The sequence below is a fragment of the Myotis davidii genome, unplaced genomic scaffold (genome assembly GCF_000327345.1).
Source record: "Myotis davidii unplaced genomic scaffold, ASM32734v1 scaffold238, whole genome shotgun sequence".
In the NCBI taxonomy this organism is placed as follows: domain Eukaryota; kingdom Metazoa; phylum Chordata; class Mammalia; order Chiroptera; family Vespertilionidae; genus Myotis; species Myotis davidii.
In genome coordinates, this window is record NW_006293779.1 from 5,673,524 (window position 1) to 5,692,017 (window position 18,494).

The 18,494-nt window shown below is 61.5% G+C and overlaps 1 protein-coding gene across 1 annotated transcript in view; it reads left to right on the plus strand.

Moving 5' to 3' along the window:
- OTOF (otoferlin) overlaps positions 1-18,494 on the plus strand; it is a 97,056-nt gene that overhangs the window by 68,563 nt on the left and 9,999 nt on the right. Inside the window, exons 13-34 of the mRNA XM_006767590.2 lie at positions 4,807-4,966; positions 5,281-5,467; positions 5,926-6,112; positions 6,724-6,947; positions 7,180-7,288; positions 7,856-8,036; positions 8,159-8,279; positions 8,797-8,897; positions 9,030-9,120; positions 9,289-9,405; positions 9,751-9,921; positions 10,081-10,270; positions 10,359-10,483; positions 10,837-10,971; positions 11,673-11,834; positions 12,019-12,138; positions 12,619-12,780; positions 12,896-13,058; positions 13,936-14,006; positions 16,122-16,151; positions 16,548-16,679; positions 18,241-18,307. Coding sequence (XP_006767653.1) covers positions 4,807-4,966; positions 5,281-5,467; positions 5,926-6,112; positions 6,724-6,947; positions 7,180-7,288; positions 7,856-8,036; positions 8,159-8,279; positions 8,797-8,897; positions 9,030-9,120; positions 9,289-9,405; positions 9,751-9,921; positions 10,081-10,270; positions 10,359-10,483; positions 10,837-10,971; positions 11,673-11,834; positions 12,019-12,138; positions 12,619-12,780; positions 12,896-13,058; positions 13,936-14,006; positions 16,122-16,151; positions 16,548-16,679; positions 18,241-18,307 — 3,006 coding nt within the window. The remainder of the gene's footprint in view (positions 1-4,806; positions 4,967-5,280; positions 5,468-5,925; positions 6,113-6,723; positions 6,948-7,179; positions 7,289-7,855; positions 8,037-8,158; positions 8,280-8,796; positions 8,898-9,029; positions 9,121-9,288; positions 9,406-9,750; positions 9,922-10,080; positions 10,271-10,358; positions 10,484-10,836; positions 10,972-11,672; positions 11,835-12,018; positions 12,139-12,618; positions 12,781-12,895; positions 13,059-13,935; positions 14,007-16,121; positions 16,152-16,547; positions 16,680-18,240; positions 18,308-18,494) is intronic.

The following is an 18,494-nucleotide window of genomic DNA, read 5'->3' on the forward strand; positions in this document are numbered from 1 at the left end:
CGGCGGTCCCTGGCTCCGGTATACACACACCACGCGCATACGCACACATGAGGAAGCACCTCCACCCCCCGGCGGCCCCTGGCTCAGGATACACACACCACACTCATATGCGCGCATAAGCACATCCGCGCCCCGGCGGTCCCTGGCTCCGGTATACACACACCACGCGCATACGCACACATGAGGAAGCACCTCCACCCCCCGGCGGCCCCTGGCTCAGGATACACACACCACACTCATATGCGCGCATAAGCACATCCGCGCCCCGGCGGTCCCTGGCTCCGGTATACACACACCACGCGCATACGCACACATGAGGAAGCACCTCCACCCCCCGGCGGCCCCTGGCTCAGGATACACACACCACACTCATATGCGCGCATAAGCACATCCGCGCCCCGGCGGTCCCTGGCTCCGGTATACACACACCACGCGCATACGCACACATGAGGAAGCACCTCCACCCCCCGGCGGCCCCTGGCTCAGGATACACACACCACACTCATATGCGCGCATAAGCACATCCGCGCCCCGGCGGTCCCTGGCTCCGGTATACACACACCACGCGCATACGCACACATGAGGAAGCACCTCCACCCCCCGGCGGCCCCTGGCTCAGGATACACACACCACACTCATATGCGCGCATAAGCACATCCGCGCCCCGGCGGTCCCTGGCTCCGGTATACACACACCACGCGCATACGCACACATGAGGAAGCACCTCCACCCCCCGGCGGCCCCTGGCTCAGGATACACACACCACACTCATATGCGCGCATAAGCACATCCGCGCCCCGGCGGTCCCTGGCTCCGGTATACACACACCACGCGCATACGCACACATGAGGAAGCACCTCCACCCCCCGGCGGCCCCTGGCTCAGGATACACACACCACACTCATATGCGCGCATAAGCACATCCGCGCCCCGGCGGTCCCTGGCTCCGGTATACACACACCACGCGCATACGCACACATGAGGAAGCACCTCCACCCCCCGGCGGCCCCTGGCTCAGGATACACACACCACACTCATATGCGCGCATAAGCACATCCGCGCCCCGGCGGTCCCTGGCTCCGGTATACACACACCACGCGCATACGCACACATGAGGAAGCACCTCCACCCCCCGGCGGCCCCTGGCTCAGGATACACACACCACACTCATATGCGCGCATAAGCACATCCGCGCCCCGGCGGTCCCTGGCTCCGGTATACACACACCACGCGCATACGCACACATGAGGAAGCACCTCCACCCCCCGGCGGCCCCTGGCTCAGGATACACACACCACACTCATATGCGCGCATAAGCACATCCGCGCCCCGGCGGTCCCTGGCTCCGGTATACACACACCACGCGCATACGCACACATGAGGAAGCACCTCCACCCCCCGGCGGCCCCTGGCTCAGGATACACACACCACACTCATATGCGCGCATAAGCACATCCGCGCCCCGGCGGTCCCTGGCTCCGGTATACACACACCACGCGCATACGCACACATGAGGAAGCACCTCCACCCCCCGGCGGCCCCTGGCTCAGGATACACACACCACACTCATATGCGCGCATAAGCACATCCGCGCCCCGGCGGTCCCTGGCTCCGGTATACACACACCACGCGCATACGCACACATGAGGAAGCACCTCCACCCCCCGGCGGCCCCTGGCTCAGGATACACACACCACACTCATATGCGCGCATAAGCACATCCGCGCCCCGGCGGTCCCTGGCTCCGGTATACACACACCACGCGCATACGCACACATGAGGAAGCACCTCCACCCCCCGGCGGCCCCTGGCTCAGGATACACACACCACACTCATATGCGCGCATAAGCACATCCGCGCCCCGGCGGTCCCTGGCTCCGGTATACACACACCACGCGCATACGCACACATGAGGAAGCACCTCCACCCCCCGGCGGCCCCTGGCTCAGGATACACACACCACACTCATATGCGCGCATAAGCACATCCGCGCCCCGGCGGTCCCTGGCTCCGGTATACACACACCACGCGCATACGCACACATGAGGAAGCACCTCCACCCCCCGGCGGCCCCTGGCTCAGGATACACACACCACACTCATATGCGCGCATAAGCACATCCGCGCCCCGGCGGTCCCTGGCTCCGGTATACACACACCACGCGCATACGCACACATGAGGAAGCACCTCCACCCCCCGGCGGCCCCTGGCTCAGGATACACACACCACACTCATATGCGCGCATAAGCACATCCGCGCCCCGGCGGTCCCTGGCTCCGGTATACACACACCACGCGCATACGCACACATGAGGAAGCACCTCCACCCCCCGGCGGCCCCTGGCTCAGGATACACACACCACACTCATATGCGCGCATAAGCACATCCGCGCCCCGGCGGTCCCTGGCTCCGGTATACACACACCACGCGCATACGCACACATGAGGAAGCACCTCCACCCCCCGGCGGCCCCTGGCTCAGGATACACACACCACACTCATATGCGCGCATAAGCACATCCGCGCCCCGGCGGTCCCTGGCTCCGGTATACACACACCACGCGCATACGCACACATGAGGAAGCACCTCCACCCCCCGGCGGCCCCTGGCTCAGGATACACACACCACACTCATATGCGCGCATAAGCACATCCGCGCCCCGGCGGTCCCTGGCTCCGGTATACACACACCACGCGCATACGCACACATGAGGAAGCACCTCCACCCCCCGGCGGCCCCTGGCTCAGGATACACACACCACACTCATATGCGCGCATAAGCACATCCGCGCCCCGGCGGTCCCTGGCTCCGGTATACACACACCACGCGCATACGCACACATGAGGAAGCACCTCCACCCCCCGGCGGCCCCTGGCTCAGGATACACACACCACACTCATATGCGCGCATAAGCACATCCGCGCCCCGGCGGTCCCTGGCTCCGGTATACACACACCACGCGCATACGCACACATGAGGAAGCACCTCCACCCCCCGGCGGCCCCTGGCTCAGGATACACACACCACACATATCGTGTATACACACACCCCACACATACGCACACATAAGTAAGCACATACACACCCCGGTGGTCCCGGTGGGGCCGTGAGCACACACAGCCATCAGGGATGTGGAGTGATGGGTGCTCCGCCTTATATGCACCCGTCTGCTGGCACCCTGGGGAGCCCCAGAGCTGCAGACTGCCCCCCTGCTGGGATGTGTGGCATCACCCCTTCTACAGTTGAGGGGCCTGGGGCTCTGGGAAGTGCCAGGGCTTTCCCAGTCTCCCAGCTGGTCGGGGGTGACACCAGACTGTGTGACTCCTGGGCCCCCCGCTGAACTCCACTGTCCTCAAAGCCCACCACCTGGGCAGCTGGAACCATGGGCGTACAGCCTGGCACGGGGCTCCCCGAGCCCTGAAGGGAACCCGCCACTCAAGGTGCAGTCGCGACGCCATTAGGCCTTTGGACAGTGGCAGTGCCTTGTCAGCCAGGCTGTCGCATCGGACCCTCACAGAGTAGGGAGGAGGCACCAGCCATTCTTCCCATTTCCGGGCGAGATCAAAGCAGCCAGGAGAAGGTAAGCGGCTGGAAGGTGCCACTCAACTATTATGTTGAACAAATTGGAGCTTTTTCATGGTTCAACCTAATAGACTCTTGGCTGGTACACATCGTGGCTGCGACTCAGACGGGGGGACCTGCGCCTTGTTAGGGACGGGTCTGAGCTGCGGTAGAAGGTGAAGGGGAGAGGGGGGAGAGGGAAGTTCTGAGCCCTTCATGCAGCAAGGCCAGGGCTTCCCTCTGCTCGCAATCAGCTTTAAAGTGAAGCTTAAGCCCTGCTGGAGTAGCTCAGTGATTGAGCATCGACCTATGATCCAGGAGATCACGGTTCAATTCCCAGTCAGGGCACAGGCCGGGTTGTGGGCTCAATCCCCAGTAGGGGGCGTGCAGGAGGCAGCTGATCAGTGACCCATCTTGGAAAGGCCTCTTCCCTGATACCTGTCCTTTCCTCCACACTGTCCCAGGTCCTGGGGTTATTGGGATGACACTACCCTGTCTCTAGGAGGCTTTCCGTCTGAAATTGGACAGACAATAAGCAGTTAATCACTTGTCCGTGAGACAGGAGTGTGCTTATGGAACAGCAAGAACAAAAGGGTCAGGTTTAGCAATTCTGAGGAAGTCAGGGAAGGCTGCATGGAAGAGGAGACACTTTCACAAAGGAAGTAGACGTTTAAGCAGGGAGGAGAATGGTTGGGGCAGAGGGAGAGCAGGGATGAGGTCATCCCAAGCTCAAAGACCAGCAGCATGAAGGTGTGAAATAGCGAGTGAATTATTCAGAGGGGTCAGCAGCTTTGCCTCGCAGGAGCACAGGGATGGGGTGGGACGAGCATAGTGAGTAGGAAGAGCTGTATCCAGAGGCCCCACAGGCCATGCTAAGGTCTGTGGTCTTACCCTGAGCACTGGGGAGCCCCCAGTGAGAGAGGGGAGCCTCTCTGAAGGCTCTGCTGGCAGCTGTGTGCAGGTGAGCGCAGGGGTTGGGGTAGGAGGGCTGCAGGTGGAGGAATCCATTAGGAGGTGGTCACACCACACACCTGGATACAAGCCCTTGCCCCAGCTGCCCCTGCTCAGGGACCTCTGTCCCCCTGGCCCAGAGGCAAGCAGAGCAGTGGGCCCTTGCCCAGGGGCACCTGATGGCTTCATCTAGGGGCCAAGAAGGCCCTCAGCTCTGCAGCTTTGAGGCCTGCCCTGAGGGCGGGTGCCCCTGGGAGGGGGCGCAGGTGCAGTCCCTGCTCCTCGCCACTGCAGAGCATCAGTTCCACCACAAGTGGGCCATCCTGTCCGACCCCGACGACATCTCGGCTGGGCTAAAGGGCTACGTGAAGTGTGACGTCGCAGTGGTGGGCAAGGGGGACAACATCAAGACGCCCCACAAGGCCAACGAGACGGAGGAGGATGACATCGAGGGGTGAGGCTCCCATCTTCCCCCAGCCTGAGACCCGGCCTGGCCCGTCCTTCCCCAAAGGGAGTCCCTTGGGTGGACTGGCTCAGAGTCGTACCTTCCATCCCCCACCCCTGTTCTCACCCACCCCCAGATAGCCCACCTCTCCCTGGAAGGACTCTGGCCAGGGCTGGGGCCACCTGCGCTGGCCTCACCATCCACAGACTCCTTGTCACAGGAGAGGAGGGACTGGTGAGATTGTCCCAGGCCCCAGGGGTACGTAGATGCTAGGGCAGGAGCTGGGGTGCCCAGCCTGGTGCCCTAGCTGTATGTGCCGGCAGGAACTTGCTGCTCCCCGATGGTGTGCCTGCCGAACGCCAGTGGGCCCGCTTCTACGTGAAGATCTACCGGGCAGAGGGGCTGCCCCGTATGAACACCAGCCTCATGGCCAACGTGAAGAAGGCGTTCATCGGGGAGAACAAGGACCTGGTTGACCCCTACGTGCAGGTCTTCTTTGCTGGCCAGAAGGTACTGGGCTACCGAGTGCAGGGGCGGGGTCTGGGGTGACGGGCGTCAGATAGATGTGGGAGCCCAGGGGCTGACATGAGGCAAAATCAGAAGCCAGGAGACTGGCCTGAGAAGGGAGGGGAGTGAGAGATGAGGGCACGCCAACTGAGAGGGGCAGGGGGCGGGGGACTGGGAACTGTCTCAGCATGGACAGGCCTTAGGGAACCCTCCCCACCTCTGGGTCCTGGAGACCAACAACTGAGGGGGAGCATCGAATGGAAGGAGAGTCTGAGAGGCTGGGGTGGGGAAGAGTGGAGGAGATAAGTACACACACACCACCTACATATACACACATGCACACACACACCACATATATGTACATACACAAACATGCATACACACACCACACATATGCACACATAAGTAAGCACATCCACGCATGCTCACACACAAACCCTATCGCTCACTCCCTCGCACAGGGCAAGACCTCGGTGCAGAAGAACAGCTACGAGCCGCTGTGGAATGAGCAGGTCGTCTTCACGGACCTGTTCCCCCCGCTCTGCAAACGCATGAAGGTGCAGATCCGCGACTCGGACAAGGTCAACGACGTGGCTATCGGCACCCATTTCATTGACCTGCGCAAGATCTCCAACGACGGGGACAAAGGTCAGCAGTGGGAGATGGGGGGGGGTGGTCCTGAAGGAGGGAGTAAATGAATGAGAGCCCCCTTCAACCACCACCATCTTGCACCCCGGCCTGGAAGGCGCTGGGTACAGCAAGGGCGCTGCCAGCGGCTCCCACCTCAAGGGAGAGGTGGAAAGTCAGGCTAGGTCTGCAGAGCTGACTGGGCCTGCTGGAGCCCGGCTGCCTGGATTCGAACCCCAGCCCTGACAATGAGTCCCTGTGACCTTTGTACTATTCCCATCTGTAAAATGAAAATAACAATTGTACATGTGTGTATATGCATGCATATCACATATAGATGTGTCCTATTGCCATAGTAACTATCTATAGACTTGTGGGCACAGACCCCTCCGACAGCCCAGGGGGCATGCTGGGTACCAGGGATACAGGGCGAGAGAAGCAGCCATTCCTGTCCTCACAGCGCTCACTGCGGTGTAGGGGATGGACGTGTCCCCAAATGCTCGCAACCGAAGGCCTGGGGTCCTCAGCTCAGCAATCAGGAGGTGCAGGCTGGGAGCCCCCAGAAGAGGCCCCTCTAACGCTTGCGGGCCCTGAGGTGTAACACAGGCCACTCCTCTCTCTCCGGCTCACAGGCTTCCTGCCCACGCTGGGCCCGGCCTGGGTGAACATGTACGGCTCCACACGCAACTACACGCTGCTGGACGAGCACCAGGACCTGAACGAGGGCCTGGGTGAGGGCGTGTCCTTCCGTGCCCGCCTCATGCTGGGCCTGGCTGTGGAGATCCTGGACACCTCCAACCCTGAGCTCACCAGCTCCACGGAGGTGCAGGTGGAGCAGGCCACGCCTGTGTCAGAGGTGAGGCCCCAGGAGGCTGTGCTGTCCTCCCTCCAGGTCCCCCAGCTCAGCCCCCTTCCCGCCATGGCAGCCTGGGCCCGGGCTCTGCCTGGGCGAAAGGGATTGGGCCTTCGGTCCTCCGGGGTCTGGGTGGGATGTGCCCACCAGCGGCCAAAGGACCTGGAGGAGGAGACCTGGCCCAGCCCAGCATCCCCGTGAAGCTTAATGATGGCTTCACCCACCTTCCCCTCAGAGCTGCGCGGGGAAAATCGAAGAATTCTTTTTATTCGGAGCCTTTCTGGAAGCCTCAATGATCGACCGGAAAAACGGAGAAAAGCCAATTACCTTTGAGGTCACCATAGGTGAGTGCTTGGCCTCTGAGAGGACTTCAGGCCTCGGGGCTTCTGGGTGGTCACTGCTAACCCTGCACCACAGCCCTGGTGGGAGGGAAACTGTGACCACTTTCCTCCGTGTGTCCTCCAGCGTGCACACTGCACACAGCGCGTGCCTGTGGGGCATACAACACAGCACGTGCCTGTGGGGCACACATGCCCACGGGGTGGCCTGGGCCCCACCACAGTGCTAGGCTATATTTGGGACACGGGGAGAAAGAAGCCATCCCTGCAGAAGGAAGAGGCCCTTGTGAGGCTGGAGAGGGGAGAGGGGGACTCAGGCCATGCCCTGGGCTGGACCTTGAGCTCAGGGGTCGTCAGGGCTCTTTGTGAGGGGTTTACGGGTGTGGAGGACATGGGGACCGGTTCTGGCGAGTGTTCTGTCACGTCTGAGTGGGCACAGACCCCAGCACCGTCCCCATGCCCGGACCTTCCTTCTCCCCTCCCACAAACCCACGGCGGCACCGGGATTGGAGGGCAGGGTGGGGCCTTGTGGGTAAAGGACTCTCAGCCCTTGTGCGCCCCTCCTGCCTCCAGGCAACTATGGGAATGAGGTGGATGGCCTGTCCCGACCCCAGCGGCCGCGACCTCAGAAGGAGCCCGGGGATGAGGAGGAAGTGGATCTGATCCAGAACTCGAGTGACGATGAGACGGAGGAGGGTGGGGACCTGGCCTCAGTCTCCTCCACCCCACCCATGCGGCCCCAGATCACCGACAGGTGAGCCAGGTGGCCGAGGGGGGCCTGGGAGGGCCCGCCTGTTGCCTCCCACCATCTCCAGGCCTAGCCCTCCCACCTCTGTGGACCCCCAATCTTCCACCTCCCGCCTCCTCCCGCCCCAGGAACTACTTCCACCTGCCCTACCTGGAGCACAAGCCCTGCATCTACATCAAGAGCTGGTGGCCAGACCAGCGCCGTCGCCTCTACAACGCCAACATCATGGACCACATAGCAGACAAGCTGGTCAGCGCCAGGACAGGGCGGGAGGGGGCGGGGACGGTGGGGCGGGCTGCAGCCGCCTGGGCCCCACCCAAGGCCCGTTTGCCCAGCAGCTCACTGTGAAGGGGTCGAGAATGGGGGCAGGGACTGCGGGGTGACCCAGCAGGACCTACGTTCTGGTGACTCAGGTCCCAGAAGGGGGCCAAGAGCCCAAGGGCTACCGGAGTGGAGTCTGGGACTCCTGACCCGGCCAGTGTTGGGGTTCCCTGAAGGCAGCTGAGCACCTTCCCCAGCTAACCCTGAGTTCCGCCCAGAGCCCACCGGGACCACGATTCAGAGCCCAGGTGGCATCTTCCTCGGGAACTGAAGGCCGCAGGCTCTGAGGGCAGAGCCTGGAAACTGGGTGGTTTCCTGATGCGGGTGGGACACTGGAGGTGGCGCTAGCGAGAGGTCCCAAGTCACTAGCCCTTTATTTCCCAGAGGGGTGGGGAGCTGGGGGAGGGGCTGTGGCTCAGCGGGCACCCCTCCGCCTGGTTCTCAGGAGGAAGGCCTGAACGACGTGCAGGAGATGATCAAAACGGAGAAGTCCTACCCCGAGCGCCGACTGCGGGGCGTCCTGGAGGAGCTGAGCTGTGGCTGCCGGTGAGGGATGGGGCCGTGGGATGGGGCCCTGGGGCAGGGGCTGGCGGTGGGGGGGCTGGAAAGAGAAGGAGGTGTCTGCAGGCCCCTGCTGGTGGGTGGGCTCTGCTAAGCCCTGCTCCCCTCACCCCCCAGCCGTTTCCTCTCCCTCGCCGACAAGGATCAGGGCCACATGTCCCGTACCAGGCTGGACAGGGAGCGCCTCAAATCGTGCCTGCGGGAGCTGGTGAGGACACGCCGGTCCCAGTGCGGGACCACACGGGGCGGAGGGGGGTCTGGAGGTGAAAGGGGGAAACTGAGGTGGGAGGGCCTATGTCTGAGGCCACAGGCCCCAGGGCCAGCCCCTCCATCCTGCATCATGGCCTGAGCCCCACGTCCCCCCGCGCCCCTGCAGGAGAGCATGGGGCAGCAGGCGAAGACCCTGCGGGCGCAGGTGAAGCGCCACACGGTGCGGGACAAGCTGAGGCTGTGCCAGAACTTCCTGCAGAAGCTGCGCTTCCTGGCGGACGAGGTGCGCCCCTGCCCTGGGCACAGAGGGGTGCCGGCCCCACACCCCAGGGACCAGAGAGGGAGGGGCTGCACAGGAAGGGGCGGGGCTGGACCACCCTGGAGGCCTCCCCTCCTCTGACAGCTGGTGGGGGACAGGAGTGAACAAGCCTTCCTCCTGCGTGTGCCCTTCCCGCCCCATCCCCATCGGTGGGAGGTGAAGAAAGACCAGCATCTTGGGTCCTTCCTCTGAGGCCCAGGCCTGGCCCTCTGGGTCCTGAGACAAAGACCCTGGTGGTCAGGGAGCTCGGGGAGCCCCAACCAAGCAGTGGCCCCTCACTCACGGGCTCCCCTCCCGCCCTCACCACAGCCCCAGCACAGCATCCCCGACGTCTTCATCTGGATGATGAGCAACAACAAACGCATCGCCTACGCCCGGGTGCCCTCCAAGGACCTGCTCTTCTCCATGGTGGAGGAAGAGCTGGGCAAGGACTGCGCCAACTGGGGCTCAGAGTTTGGCTCTGGCTTCTTCAAAGGGCCGGTCTCCCCGTGGGGGGAGCAGCCCTCCAGCAGGGGTCTGGCAGGCCCTCCAGTAGCAGGAGCTCAGAGAAGACAGAGCTGGAGAGAGACTAGAATGGGGGAGGACAGCAAGGTCCCCCCTGCCCGTCCCTCTCGGTGCTGACCCCATGCCCACCCTCAGCTGCCCGGCAAGCGGGGCTTCGGCTCGATGGGCTGGACGGTGCAGGCCAAGGTGGAGCTCTACCTGTGGCTGGGCCTCAGCAAGCAGCGCAAGGACTTCCTGTGCGGCCTGCCCTGCGGCTTCGAGGAGGTGAAAGCGGCCCAGGGCCTGGGCCTGCACTCCTTCCCACCCATCAGCCTGGTCTACACCAGTGAGTGGGGCCCCGGGCTCCCAGCCCTCTCCCCGGGAGGGTGCTTGCGGGGGGGCATCCCCGAGCCTCAGACCGCCCTTCCCCACAGAGAAGCAGGTGTTCCAGCTCCGGGCGCACATGTACCAGGCCCGCAGCCTCTTCGCCGCGGACAGCAGCGGCCTCTCGGACCCTTTCGCCCGTGTCTTCTTCATCAACCAGAGTCAGTGCACAGAGGTGAGGGCCCGGGCGTTGAGGTGAGGGGGGCCTATGAGCTTGTGGAACCTGGAGAAACACATCGGCCAGCACCCAGACCCCGAGAGGGAGCCTTGCAGATAACTGCGCACCCAGGCCACACTGGTGACGGCTTCAGTGAGGTTCCATTCAACAAGAAAAAAATATAGGCAAAGGGGGTGGGAGCAGGCCTCACATTACCCTTCATTTTAAGTGCCCAGACGAGTCGGGGAGCATGACACTCCTGCCCGAGTCCCCTGGAAGCCACAGTGACTGGGGGTGGCTTCTGCTGGGATAGCTGTCCATCCACCACCACGTATGACCTGTCTCCCCCCGCCCCCCACCCCCTGCTGCAGGTGCTGAATGAGACCCTGTGCCCCACCTGGGACCAGATGCTGGTGTTCGACAACCTGGAGCTGTACGGCGAGGCTCATGAGTTGCGGGATGATCCCCCCATCATTGTCATTGAAATCTACGACCAGGACAGCATGGTATGGGTGGGCTCTGAGGCCAGGGACCTACCCCTTCTTCACTGCACTGCACGTGCATCGATGGCCACTCCCCGGACCCCTCAGCCACGTGCTTGCTGGGAGCGTGGGAGCCTGGGCTGCTGACCAGCCTCCAAGTGGCTCCCGCCCTGTCACTGCAGCCTGACCCCTTCCCTCCACTGCGGGCCTCTGGGTCTCAGGGAGAAGATGGGTCAGGGTGTCCCCACCTCCCGGCACCGGCAGACCGAGCTCAGGCCCAGTCTGCAGAACAGGCGTCAGCAGTCCTGCTGTCCCCAGCCTTCCCCCATCCCGAGGGGCCCTTGGCCCCCTGCCCACACCTACCAGTCAGTAACAGCCTCCCAGCCCTCCATGAGAGCTCTAGAGTCGGGGAGGGAAAAATCGGAGTGATCCCTCCAGAGCTGGGAAGCCACTTACGACAAGCACTCAGCTACTGGGGTCCCTGAGCGAGCCCCAGACTAGAAGCAGGAGGGCCTCGTTTCTAGGCCTGAGTCCCGACTGCCATTCACTGCCAGCATGGCCATGAGCAAGTCTGTGGTGAGACTTGGGGTCCCATTGGTGAAATGGGGTGATCACACCTGCCCTGACCTCCCGGGGCTGTGGCAAGGACAGAGGGAGACCCCAGGTGTGACGCTGCTCAGTGAGCTCCAGCTCCCAGTGCCCACCTTGGTTGTTTGTCACATCAGGGCAAATGCGACTTCATGGGCCGGACCTTCGCCAAGCCCGTGGTGAAGATGGCTGACGAGGCGTACTGCCCGCCCCGCTTCCCGCCCCAGCTCGAGTACTACCAGATCTACCGCGGCAACGCCACGGCCGGAGACCTTCTGGCCGCCTTCGAGCTGCTGCAGGTGGGCCTCCGCTCCCCAGCCTGCTCAGAGGCCGGTCCCACTAGAGCTGGGAGCGTGGTTCTTAGGGGCCCCGGGTGTTGGGCCTACCCCCTGTCTCCCCAGATCACATGGCAACTAACCCCTGGGAAGGGAGAGCCCACTCTCTGGGCTCTGCAGGGTGTGACCTGTGACCCCAATTCCCCAGATCGGGCCAGCAGGAAAGGCCGACCTGCCACCCATCAATGGCCCGGTGGACACAGATCGCGGTCCCATCATGCCCGTTCCCGTGGGCATCCGGCCCGTGCTCAGCAAATACCGAATCGAGGTGCGTGAGGGCTCCACTCACCCCCTCATCCCTCCTTCCTTCCCCTGACAGGCCCTGCTGTGCTCGCTCTTCCTTGCTCCCTCACTCTCTTACTCCATCGGGGTCATAAGCACATATGACATCACTGACATCATATTCCAGGGGTCTCCCCAACCTCAGGCCATCTCCTTTTTCAGACAAGGAGACAGGGACCTGGAAGGGAAGTGACTTGTCCAAGGTCATACGTGGAGCCAGCAGCAGGCCCAGGCCCCCGCCAGCCCAGGGTCTGGCCGGTCTGATCTGAGCTGCCCGGCCATGTTCTGGGCCTTTCCCAGCCCTCCTCTCTGCCCGCCACACCCACTCCTGTCAGCTCTCCTGGCCCTGCCCCTCCTGACTCACTGCCCACTCCACGGCCCAGCTCCTCCTCAGGTGGCCCAGCCCACCCATGGCTGGCTCCCTTGACTGAGGGGACTCTCATCTCCCCTGACCCCCACCCCCCAGGTGCTGTTCTGGGGCCTGCGGGACCTGAAGCGGGTGAACCTGGCCCAGGTGGACCGGCCGAGGGTGGACATCGAGTGTGCGGGGAAGGGGGTACAGTCATCCATGATCCACAATTACAAGAAGAACCCCAACTTCAGCACCCTTGTCAAGTGGTTTGAAGTGGTGGGTGCAGGCCTGGGCACAGCCTGGCAGAGCTGGGTGTGGCTGGTGTGGCTGGGCAAGGCCAGGAGCCTCTGCCCCCTTCTCTGAGCTCAGGCTCCATTGGCCAACACCCCAGGACCTCCCGGAGAACGAGCTACTGCACCCGCCCTTGAACATCCGTGTGGTGGACTGCCGGGCCTTCGGCCGCTACACCCTGGTGGGCTCCCACGCCGTTAGCTCCCTTCGGCGCTTCATCTACCGGCCCCCGGACCATTCAGCCCCCAACTGGAACAGCACCGGTATGACCACACCCCAAAACCCAGGCCTGTCTCCACTCAGTCCATGGGAGGAGCTCCAGCTCACGGTCCAGTCCACACAGCCACCAGTTCGCTCCTCCAGTGCATCCCCGAGTGGGTACAGAGGAGGCCAGGGGGGAGGTCCTATCCTGAGAGCCAGAGCTGCCCGGATCGGCCCCTCATTCTAGGGCAGCGGTTCTCAACCTTCCTAATGCCGCGACCCTTTAATACCATTCCTCCTGTTGTGGTGACCCCCAACCATAAAATTATTTTCGTTGCTACTTCATAACTGTCATTTTGCTACTGTTATGAATCGTCATGTATATATCTGATATGCAGGATGTTATTTTCATTGTTACAAATTGAACATAATGAAAGCATAGTGATTAATCACAAAAACAATATGTAATTATATATGTGTTTTCTGATGGTCTTAGGCGACCCCTGTGAAAGGGTCATTCGACCCCCAAAGGGGTCACGACCCACAGGTTGAGAACCGCTGTTCTAGGGCCAGAAAGAGCCAGAGCTGGAGATGTTCTTAGAGGGCCTGAGGGCAGATGGCTTCCCAGGTTGGTTCTGGGAGAAGACCCAGGCCTCCCTCCCAGCCCAGCCTCCACTATTTCTCTCAACCGCAGCCCTCCCTCCCCTCTCGCTCACCTTCTCCCTCTCCTTATGCCCATCAGTTATCTCTCAACTGCCCCGCCCTCCTCTCTTCTTAAAAATCAGCTTTAGGCCTCTGGTCCTTCTGCTCACGCCTGACTTTCACTGTTACTCCTGCTCTTCCCTGTCTGTCTGCCTGTCTGTCCATCTCTCTGTCCAGTAAGACTCCTCCGGGGCTGCCGTGTGCTGTGCAATGGGGGCCCCTCCTCTCACCCCACAGGGGAGGTCGTGGTGAACATGGAGCCAGAGGTGCCCGTCAAGAAGCTGGAGACCATGGTGAAGCTGGACGCGGTAAGGCGCACGGGGTCAGTGCCACACGGCCTGGCGCATGCAGCTGCGGGTGAGGCTCCCTGTGAGCCGGGCCGCCGCTGCCCGCGTGCCCAGGGCTAACACTGTGTGTGCATGAAGCTCCATCCTAGCCTCTGGGTGTGCGCGTGCCCAGGGCTAACACTGACTGTGCGTGCATGAAGCTCCATCCTAGACCCTGGGTGTGCGCGTGCCCAGGGCTAACACTGACTGTGCGTGCATGAAGCTCCATCCTAGACCCTGGGTGTGCGCGTGCCCAGGGCTAACACTGACTGTGCGTGCATGAAGCTCCATCCTAGACCCTGGGTGTGCGCGTGCCCAGGGCTAACACTGACTGTGCGTGCATGAAGCTCCATCCTAGACCCTGGGTGTGCGCGTGCCCAGGGCTAACACTGACTGTGCGTGCATGAAGCTCCATCCTAGACCCTGGGTGTGCGCGTGCCCAGGGCTAACACTGACTGTGCGTGCATGAAGCTCCATCCTAGACCCTGGGTGTGCGCGTGCCCAGGGCTAACACTGACTGTGCGTGCATGAAGCTCCATCCTAGACCCTGGGTGTGCGCGTGTCCAGGGCTAACACTGACTGTGCGTGCATGAAGCTCCATCCTAGACCCTGGGTGTGCGCGTGCCCAGGGCTAACACTGACTGTGCGTGCATGAAGCTCCATCCTAGACCCTGGGTGTGCGCGTGCCCAGGGCTAACACTGACTGTGCGTGCATGAAGCTCCATCCTAGACCCTGGGTGTGCGCGTGCCCAGGGCTAACACTGACTGTGCGTGCATGAAGCTCCATCCTAGACCCTGGGTGTGCGCGTGCCCAGGGCTAACACTGACTGTGTGTGCAGAAAGCTCCATCCTAGACTCTGGGTGTGTGCGTGTGTGTGTGAGCACGAGTGTGTGGTGTGCATGTATGAGAGACACAACGAGCAGTAACGATTGGAAGCAATAGCCTGCAATTATTCTCACTCCAACTGACACCACCGTAAGCGATGGATTCCCAGTGGTTTTTCCCAAGGGTTCCTGGTTCTCCATTCCAGCCATTCACAGACAACTCTCCCCAGACCTTGGTTGTGGAAGGATCTCCAGCTGGAAGCTCCTTGTTCCTCCTGGTCCTACGACTCAGGCCATTTGTCTGCCAGAGGGAGACCTGCCGCCTGGGGTTTGGATGTGGAGTCAGCAGGGGCAGGCGAGGGCAGGATGGAGGCCAGCCTGGAGCAGGCCATCCTGCGTCCAGACAGTGCTGAGGGGATGGAAGTGGGCCTCCTCTCCACCACTTTCTCCAAATCTCATTTCCAACCTGGCCTGCTTCACACAACCTGGGCTGTCTCCTAGCTTCTGAGATCTGAGCTTGCTCGACTCCTCATCAGGCCCACCTTCTCTTGGCTCATAATTCTTGGCCCCAGAGGGTCCTGGCCAGTGGCTGAGTGAGCAGTGGGCATGACTCTTGGGAAAGGGGAGCAGATGAGGTCCAGTGCCTGGCCCACGGCCCTGGGGTGGCACTGCCAGGCTCCGGGGCTACACCTGGAGATCCCCAACTCCTCAACTCCCAGCCTCCTGAGTCCTCCTGGGGGTCTGCTGGGAAGCCCCTAGTTTCAGGCTATCACAAACAAGACAGAGAACAATACCTTAGCATCCCCCTCATCCCACAGGCCCTGGGCTCTGGTGGAGTGTCTCACCAGGGTCCCCTTTGGCTATGCAATTGTGTGTGTGCATATTCACTTAATTTTTAAGGCCTTGACCTGGTGAGGGGGGAACAATGGAGTTGAAGTTGACTCCATCTAGCCAACGTCACTGAACTGCATGTGGCCAGCATCCCCTCCCAACCCTGACCTCGCATTGAAATCATCTGGGGAGTCCCCAGCTGTCTCGGGGTTGAGAACCACCACCCTGCGGGTCTGGGGGAACCTCTGTGAAGCAGGCCTTTTGCAGGCTCAGCAGTAGTGTGCCTACAGTGCAGAGCTAACCCTGGGGGCACAGGGACTCGGCACACAGCGAGCATCCCTGCGAGAGCTCCCTCTCCTCACGCTCCCTAGTTGGGCAGCTGCCTCCACTCCAGGCCCCGGGCGCTAATTCTGTCCCCATGTCTTTGGTTCCCTTTTGCAGACTTCTGATGCCGTCATCAAGGTGGATGTGGTGAGTGAGGGGACCATGGAGGGGGAGGTTCTGGGGAAAGAGGACCCTACACTGGGCCTAGCATCAGGCACTGAGCTACCCCCAGCCCCTGGGTGCTCACACCTGCACACCCTCCAAAGAGGCCGAGGGAGAGAGCTGCTTGGGCAGCAGGGCCCCTGAGTGCCACTCCTGCTTTGGCCAGTGGCTCATGTTGGCAGGTCATGACCTCTCCAGTCATGGCATCCTCTTCCCTAAAACAAAGCCCTGCTCCTCTGCTATTGGTGGCCCCACAGAGCCTCGAGAAGCCCGGGGCTTTCCGGGAGCAGTGGTCAGAACAGATGGGAGACCCCTGGTTGTTCAGGGCATGGCCAGGGCGCAGGGATGTATGCAGGACTCTGGACCTGGCCTGTCCACCAGGCTGACGAGGAGAAGGAGAAGAAGAAGAAGAAGAAGAAGGGCAGCTCGGACGAGCCGGAGGAGGAGGAGCCGGATGAGAGCATGCTGGACTGGTGGTCCAAGTACTTCGCCTCCATCGACACCATGAAGGAGGTGAGGCCTGCGCCTGGGCCAGGGGCTAAGGGGGAATCGGAGAGGTGGCCCCAACCCCACATCAGGCCCTCCTGCCCACCTTCTTTCCTGCTCCCACCAGAGCTGGCTCCTCCACCCCATTCGCATGAGCTTGGAACAGCCTTGAAGTTCTAGCTCAGGACTCACCTTCCCTGGCTTGCCTTTCTCTCATCCTCATCCATTTATTTCACAAACGTCTCTGGAATGGATAAGGGTCAGACACCATCCCAGATGCTGTGGGAGCTGAAAGATAAGACGCCACCCCTGCCCCGAGGAGCCCTCTGCTTGCCGGGTGAAATGGACAGTACAGTGTGGTGACGAAAGCAAGTCAGTGGCTGCAGGGGTCTGGGGAGGCTTCCCAGAGGAGGTGACGTGTGAGGAAGAGGAGAACGTGCTCAGGGGTCCAACAGAAACAGCTTCTCAAGCACTCGCCCACCTTCACACTGTTTTGACTCATCTCCGTCACCGGGGCGGGGGCAAGCTCTTCCCCTGTTGTGTGCACATGGGTTCCGTCTGCTGAGCCCGGTGGCAAGTTCCAGAAAGCGCATCCCTCCTCTTCTTCCGTTGTTTCGTCTCCGCGCTGTCTTCCTAGTTCAGGGCGCTCCTGACTGGCTGGCTGACCAGGCGGGACATGTGCCTGCAGTCGTGTTTCCTCAGCGGTGCTGGTTCAGCCACACTCCCTCCCCAGGCGCCTTCTGTGGCCCCCGCTGTGTGTGCTGCTCACATCCCCATTAGTGAGAGCACGGGCTAAGCTGCAGTGAGCTAGAGCCGTGTGAGCGAGGAAAGGCTGGCACGGTGACTCCGCAGTGTCAAGGACCAAGATCCTACCACCTGCTTCCTGCATGTGTACAGTTAGAGGGGGCTTGCCCTCATGTCCTAATAGCAGTGCACAGGAGAGGGTAAAGGGGGGAAGAGGAGTCATACCCCTTTCCTTTAAGGGCCCAATCCAGAAATTGAACGTATGGGCCAGAATCTAGTCCCATGGCCACACAGCTACCAGGGAAGCTAAGTTGGCTGTGTGCCGAGAAAAACTCGTCCAGAACAGGAAAGCAGATAACTGGGGGACACAGCAGGATCTCCTCCCACCGTCACCTCCTGGATCCGGGGCGACCAGGCTGGAGCTCCAGGGGCTGCCTGTGGTCTCCTTGTCTGAACGCACAGGCTGCCACCATGTGACCGTGGGCTTTGGTTGAAACCTAGTGATTGCGTCTCCAGTGGGTGAGGTGAACTGAGTGAAGGTATAACTCACTCAGTTATACTTTCTACATTATACTATAATAATATAACAGGCAACATTAAAGGACACTATATTCTTAATGATGCACAATTTAAAGAATCATAAACCCCTAAGTACAGTTGGTCATAGGTCCACATCATGCATTGGTTTAATGCACGTAAGCAGAGCACGCAATGGGTTTGTAACCCAGTAGGAAGGAGTTTCTGTGTCTAGTGCACTTAAGGCTGGTCTGAGACGGCAGTGGGGGGTCAGCAGACCCTCCCCAAGAAGCCCACCTTTCCTCCTCCTCACCTCATCTTTTGGCAGCAACTTCGACAGCAAGATGCCTCAGGAATGGACTCGGAGGAGAAAGAGGAGATGGACAACATTGAGGGTGAGCCCTGGAACCCTAGATCTCTGCCTGGGCCCCCCGCTCCTTCCCCCCGCCGCGTGCCCCCAGATGGCTGGCTCCCCTGCCCACTGCACCTCTTTCTCCCGCCCACGGGCCCACACGGCTGCAGCAGCCAAGGGCAGCTGTCATCAGGCATCCCTGGGCACTGGCAAGCACGCCTGGCCTGATC